General features: G+C 52.1%; 1 protein-coding gene across 3 annotated transcripts in view; it reads left to right on the top strand.

Annotated features, from left to right (window-relative positions):
* The first annotated feature begins 3,222 nt into the window (after positions 1-3,222).
* The window catches only part of FBXO17 (F-box protein 17), an 11,061-nt gene continuing 7,564 nt past the window's right edge, over positions 3,223-6,719 (top strand). The window contains exons 1-2 of one of the 3 annotated variants that reach the window (XM_011952413.1): positions 3,223-3,337; positions 5,301-5,666. In XM_011952413.1, coding sequence (XP_011807803.1) covers positions 5,318-5,666 — 349 coding nt within the window. In that variant the 5' untranslated portion in view covers positions 3,223-3,337; positions 5,301-5,317. Of the gene's footprint in view, positions 3,338-5,239; positions 5,667-6,719 lie in introns of those variants that run through there. The other 2 variants (XM_011952414.1, XM_011952412.1) reach the window with 2 other exon arrangements.

Here is a 6,719-nt window from a genome sequence, read left to right as displayed (position 1 = left end):
ATTTTTTTGAGACGGAGTCCAGGCTGGGGTGCAGAGGTGCGATCTTGGCTCACTGCAACCTCCACCTCCCGGGTTTAAGTGATTCTTCTGCATCAGCCTCCCTAGTAGCTGGGATTACAAGCGCCCACCACCATACCCTGCTAATTTTTGTCTATTTTGTAGCGATGGGGTTTCGCCATGTTGCCCAGGTTCCTGACCTCAATTGATCCTCTTACCTAAGCCTCCCAAAGTGCTGGGATTACAGGTGTGAGCCACCACGCCCGGACTAATATTAAATTAATATCACTCTTATTTAGGAGCCTGCAGGGGCTTTTCCTAAGTGCTTTAAAATACTCATTTCATCCTCACAACAGCCCTATGATGGAGGCACTGTTAGCCCCATTTTCAGAAAGGGAAACTGAGGTATAAAGAGATTAAGTGACTTGCCATTGCTTATATAATTTATAGCAAGAAGTGGAGCTGGAGCCAGGCACAGCGGCTCACACCTATAATCCCAGCACTTTGGGAGGCCAAGGCAGCAGGATCCTTTGAGCCCAAGAGTTCAAAACCAGCCTCAGCAACATGGTGAAACCCTGTCTCTACTAACAACACAAAAATTAGCAAGGCCTGGTGGCATGCACCTGTAGTCCCAGCTAATCGGGAGGCTGAGGCACAAGAATCACTTGAACCTCGGGACCGGAGGTTGTAGTGAGCTGAGACTGTGCCACTGCACTACAGTCTGGGTGACAGAGGGAGACTCTGTCTCAAAAAAAAAAAGAAAAGGTTTTAGGAAGAATGGAAGCAGAAAATACTGGGTAGATTGCTTTTTTGAGAAGTTTTACCACAAAGAGAAACAAAGACCCTGGATGCAGTGACTCATGCCTCTAATCCCAGCAGTTTGGGAGGCTGAGGTGGGAGGATCACTTGAGCCTGGGAGGTCAAGGCTGCAGTGAGCCGCGATCACACCACTGCACTCCCACCTGAGTGAAGAAGCAAGATGCTGCCTCAAAAAATAAATAATACATTCTCAGGCCAGGCACGGTGGCTCACGCCTGTAATCCCAGCACCTTGGGAGGCTGAGTTGGGCGGATCACCTGAGGTCAGGAGTTTGAGAACCGCCTGTCCAACATGGTGACGTCTCTACTAAAAATATAAAAATTAGCCAGATGTGGTGGTGGGTGCCTGTAATCCCAGCTACTCGGGAGGCTGAGGCAGGAGAATTGCTTAAACCCAGAAGGTGGAGGTTGCAGTGAGCCGAGATCACGCCATTGCATTGCAGCCTGGGCAACAAGAGTGAAACTCTGTCTCAAAACAAAACAAAAAAACACATTCTCGGCCCGGCATGGTGGCTCACACCTGTAATCCTAGCACTTTGGGAGGCTGAGGTGGGTGGATTACGTGAGGTCAGGAATTCGAGATCAGCCTGGCCAACATGATGAAACCCTGTCTCTACTAAAAATACAAAAATTAGCCAGGCGTGGTGGCAGGTGCCTGTAATCCCAGCTACTTGGGAGGCTAAGGTAGGAGAATCACTTAAACCCAGGAGGTAGAGGTTGCAGTGAGCTGAGATCGCGCCACGGCACTCCATCCTGGGTGACAGAGCGAGACTCCGTCTCAAAAAAGTAAATAAATGAAAAAGAACACATTCTCTGCACACACCCTTGCCCCCTTTGGCTTCTTCCTGCATGAGACCCCGGTTAAATCTAGCCTTCCTCTCCACCGTGCCTGCACCCACACAGCTCAAGTGGGCTAAAAAACAACACAGCCCCCTGGCCAGGCTAACTTCAAGTCTGTGAACTTGACCCTCAGGCAGACTCCAATGCTGCCTGGCAGCCATATGACATTTCTCTGATCCCCTCCCTCCTCCTCTCTTCTAGACAACTAATTCACACCTTTTCCCTTCTCCCCTAATCCTTTCCAACACCTCCTCCCCCCGCTTCACTCTCCCTTGGCTTCTTATTTTGCAGAGAAAATGCAAGAGATGAAAAGTGAACTTCCACAGCCGCCCCTGCCTCTACCACCTACCTGCACCCATGCCCACACCCGTTTTCCTGCTGTGACTGTCCCATCACCTGCTCCCACCTTCCCACCCACTTCCAGCCACGGTCCCTGGTTCTCACCTCTCTCTGCTGCTCATTCAGTTTCCCCCAATGCATTGGATCTCCTGTCAGCCCACACAGCATCCTGTCTCCCATCTCAAAACAAACCCTTTCATTTTTTTTTTTTTTTTGCTTGTTTGTTTTTGTTTTTATTTTTGTTTTGTTTTGAGACAGGGTCTCACTCTGCTACCCAGGCTGGAGTGCAATGGCGCGATCTCAGCTCACTGCAACCTCTACTTCCTGGGTTCAAGCAGTTCTCCTGCCTCAGCCTCCCGAGTAGCTGGGATTACAGGTGCCTGCCACCATACCCAGCTAATGTTTGTATTTTTAGTAGAGATGGGGTTTCACCATGTTAGCCAGGCTGGTCTCAAACTCCTGACCTCAAGTGATCTGCCCACCTTGGCCTCCCAAAGTACTGGGATTATAGGTGTGAGCCACCTCGCCCAGCCCAAACCCTCTCTTGACCTCACCTCCCCTTCTAGCAACAGCCCCACTTTTTTTGCTATTCTTTTTATTTTATTTTATTTAGAGACAGGGTCTCACTTTGTTGCCCAGGCTGGAGTACAGCAGCACAGTCATAGCTCACTGCAGCCTCCAACTCCTGGGCTCAAGCGATTGTCCCACCTTAACTTCTGGAGTAGGTGGGACTACAGGTGTGCACCACCATACCTGGCTAATTGTTTTTATTTTTTGTGCAGATGGAGTCTCACTGTGTTGCCCAGGCTGATCTCAAACTCCTGGCCTCAAGCAGTCCTCCTACCTTGCCTTCCCAAAGTGCTGGGATTACAGGCATGAGCCAGCATGCCAGATCAAGAATGTTTTTAAAGGTTAACCATGGAATTTAAGCTGGCTCAAGAAGAAATGAGGGCATGGGAGGTGAGGGGGAGTGAAAAATGAAAGGGACAAAGGATGGGAGATCACAGTGGGTTGTAAGGATCATGCAAGTTGGGCACTGGAGGGAATGAGGTAGAAAGAGAAAGTGATGGGTGGAGAGTGAGTGTGTGAAATTGAGGTTCTGAAGAGGCTGTTATTGAACAAGGCTTGGGTATGACCATGAGAGGGAGAGGCTGGGGAAGGATAAAGCCACTAGAGGGAGGTCAGGGAACAGAGAGGTTGGGGCTGCAGAAGAACTATCTATCTGGTTATGGAAATCACTGAGAATGATGCTAAGAGCCGCGGGAGCGGCCGTGAGCCCAGAACTAAAATTAGGGAGAAGACAGGAGTCATGATCTGGGTCAGCAGATGACGCACGAGGCAAGGTAGTGATGAGATTCATGGCTGGGGGTTTTGGGGAGGGTGGAGGGAGAATGGTCAGGAAGCAGCTCCCAGGAGCACAGAGACCTCCCCACTTGGAAGGCCCACAAGAGAGCTGGGTTCCATTTAGAGCAAGAAGGTAGTAGGAATGTTCAGAGAAGTAACTGAGGCAAGAAGAGATTTTGCTGAAGATGGGTCATGGGTTCCAAAGGTTACAGTAGTTGGAACACATTGGGGTATGGGGTAGCAATGGTTTCTTCCACAGTGGGTTTCCTTGTGGGTCTGTAACCCAACCCAGGTTTGGCAGCTTGACACTCGAAAGCCAAACTCAGGCCAGGCATGGTGGCTCATGCCTGAAATCCCAGCATTTTGGGAGGCTGAGATAGGTGGATCATTTGAGGTCAGGGGTTCGAGACCAGCGGCCAACATGGTGAAACCCCATCTCTATACAAAATACAAAAAACCTAGCTCGGTGTGGTGGCACACACCTGTAATTCCAGCTACTTGGGAGGCTGAGGCAGGAGAATGGCGTGAACCCGTGAGGCGGAGCTTGCAGTGAGCTGAGATCGTGCCACTGCACTCCAGCCTAGGGGACAGAGCGAAACTCCGTCTCAAAAAAAAAAGAAAAGAAAGCCAAGCTCAGGCCGGGCACGGTGGCTCACGCCTACAATCCCAGCACTTTGGGAGGCCGAGGTGGGTGGATCACCTGAGGTCCAGAGTTCGAGACCAGCCTGGCCAGCATGATGTAACTCCGTCTCTCCTAAAGATGGAAAAATTAGCCAGGTGTGGTGGCGCATTCCTGTAGTCTCGGCTACTCGGGAGGCTGAGGCAGGAGAACCACTTGAACCTGGGAAACAGAGGTTGCAGTGAGCCGAGACAGGCCACTGCACTCCAGCCTGGGTGACAGAGTGAGATGAGACTCTGCCTCAAAAAAAAAAAAACCCCAAAGAAAACCCGAAACTCAAGAGAGACGACAGTTGGTGGGAGGAAAAGCAAGTTTATTTGGAGAGCCAGCAAACTGAGAACACAGTGGACTATCATCCTAAAGTACCATCTTAAATCAGTACAATTTTTTTTTTTTTTTTTTTTTAAGGGCAGAGGGAAGAGAAGGGCATTGTGATCAAGAGGTGACCAACAGGCCAGGCGCAGTGGCTCATACCAATCCCAGCACTTTGGGAGGCTGAGGCAGGAGGATCACTTGAGCCCAGGAGTTCAAGACCAGCCAGGGCAATGCAGTGAGAGACCCCATCTCTACAAAAAAATATATAAAATAAAAAACTAGCTGGGCATAGTGGCATGCACCTATAGGCCCAGCTACTTGAGGGCCTTGAGCCCTCAAGGCAGGAGGCAGGAGGATCACTCAAGCCCAGGAGGTACAGGCTGTAGTCCTGGTTTCTAGCTCCATAAAAAAGTAATAACAATAAAATAATGAGGTGACCACTGCAGACATCTGGGTGCCAGCTAGGGTCCGAGGAGGTTGGTGACTTCTTTGTTCTTGGTTGGGTCACAGTGCTTCTATAAATCTTTGACAAAACGTAGTTATTTACATACTTCTTTAATCCCAGAGTTAGTTTTAAAAACTACATAATTGCTGTTTTTGCATATTATCTCAGCGCTCTAAAATTATCCTAGCCTCTGTGCAGAAATGGGTAAAATCCCCTTAAACAAAAATGGGGTTAGTTATGTTAGTTATTTTGCCGTTTCACTGGTCATATACGTGAAGCGCTTAGCCTGACACAAGTGAACGACAGACAGAAGCTGTGATGAGTGGTCCTGACGGAGGTCAGAGTCTTGCCGAAGGGGGAAAGATGGGGAGAGGCCCAGAATCAGAGAGGGGAATGGGTCCCTGGTTGCCCATGGACCTAATGGGGTTTCTCGAGCTGCAGGGGCCTTGCGCCCTGGGAGGCAAAGTAGGGAGGGGGTGGCCTGGCTGCGCTGACCCGCCTACCGACCCCTCTCTACCTGCAGGACTCCGGCTGCTAGAGATGGGCGCCCGGCTCTCGCGGCGACGGCTGCCGGCGGACCCGTCCCTGGCCCTGGACGCGCTGCCCCCGGAGCTGCTGGTGCAGGTTCTAAGCCACGTGCCTCCACGCGCCTTGGTCACGCGATGCCGCCCAGTGTGCCGCGCCTGGCGCGACATAGTGGACGGGCCCACCGTGTGGCTGCTGCAGCTGGCCCGCGACCGCAGCGCCGAGGGCCGCGCACTCTATGCAGTGGCCCAACGCTGCCTGCCCAGCGACGAAGACAAGGAGGAGTTCCCGCTGTGTGCCCTGGCGCGCTACTGTCTGCGCGCGCCCTTCCGCCGCAACCTCATCTTCAACTCCTGCGGAGAGCGTGGGTGCAGGGAGCGGTGCCCAGGAGGCTGGGGGTGGGGGCCGGGGTGAGCGAGACAGGGGCGGGGCCGGGGCAGAGTCTGAGACAGATGTAGCCAATGGGCGAGACCGCTGGAGGAGCCAGGGGGCGGAGCTGAGGGGCGCAGTGCCTGGGCTGTAGGTCCGGTGGGCGGGGCTGAAGACCATGGAGCCAGGAATCGGGACAAGTGGACGGGGCAAGGCAGGAAGACCCTGGCTTGGTCAGGGGAGAAAGCAGGCAGTTTGATATGCAGAGGGGATGCAGAACAGGGCAGAGGCCAGGCGCGGTGGGAATGGCAACGCTTTGGGAGGCCAAGGCAGGAGGATTGCTTAAGCCTAGGAGTTCGAGGCTGCAGTGAGCTATGATTGTGCCATTGCACAACAGCCTGGGTGACAGAAACCTTGTCTTCAAAAAACAAAACAAAACAAAACAAAAGGGTGGGGCACAGTAGCTCACGCCTGTAATCTCAGAATTTTGGGAGGCGATGGTGGGAGGATCGCTTGAGGCCAGGAGCTCGAGACCAGCCTGAACAACAAAGTGAGAGTCTGTCTCTAAAAATTTTGAAAATTAGGCCGGGCGCGGTGGCTCATGCCTGCAATCCCAGCACTTTGGGAGGCTGAGGCGGGCGGATCACCTGAGGTCAGGAGTTCGAGACCAGCCTGGCCAACATGGTGAAACCCCGCCTGTACTAAAAATACAAAAAATAGCCAGGCGCGGTGACAGGCATCTGTAATCCCAGCTACTGAGGAGGCTGAGACAGGAAAATCGCTTGAACCCGGGAGGCGGAGGTTACAGTGAGCTGAGATCATGCCATTGTACTCCAATCTGGGCAGCAAGATCAAAAGTCCATCTCAAAAAAAAAAAATTAAAAATATTAAATTAGCCAGGCATGCACCTGTGGTCCTAGCTACTCTGGAGGCTGATATGGGAGGATCGCTTGAGCTCAGGAGTTAGAGGCTGCAGTGAGCCATGATGGAGCCACTGCACTCCAGCCTGGGCGATAGAGACCCTGTCTCTCTCTCTCTCTCTCTCTCT

This window comes from Colobus angolensis, unplaced genomic scaffold (genome assembly GCF_000951035.1).
Source record: "Colobus angolensis palliatus isolate OR3802 unplaced genomic scaffold, Cang.pa_1.0 Scaffold34, whole genome shotgun sequence".
Taxonomy (NCBI): Eukaryota; Metazoa; Chordata; class Mammalia; order Primates; family Cercopithecidae; genus Colobus; species Colobus angolensis.
The sequence above is the reverse complement of the archived record's forward strand: the minus strand, read 5'-3'. Positions and strand labels throughout refer to the sequence as shown.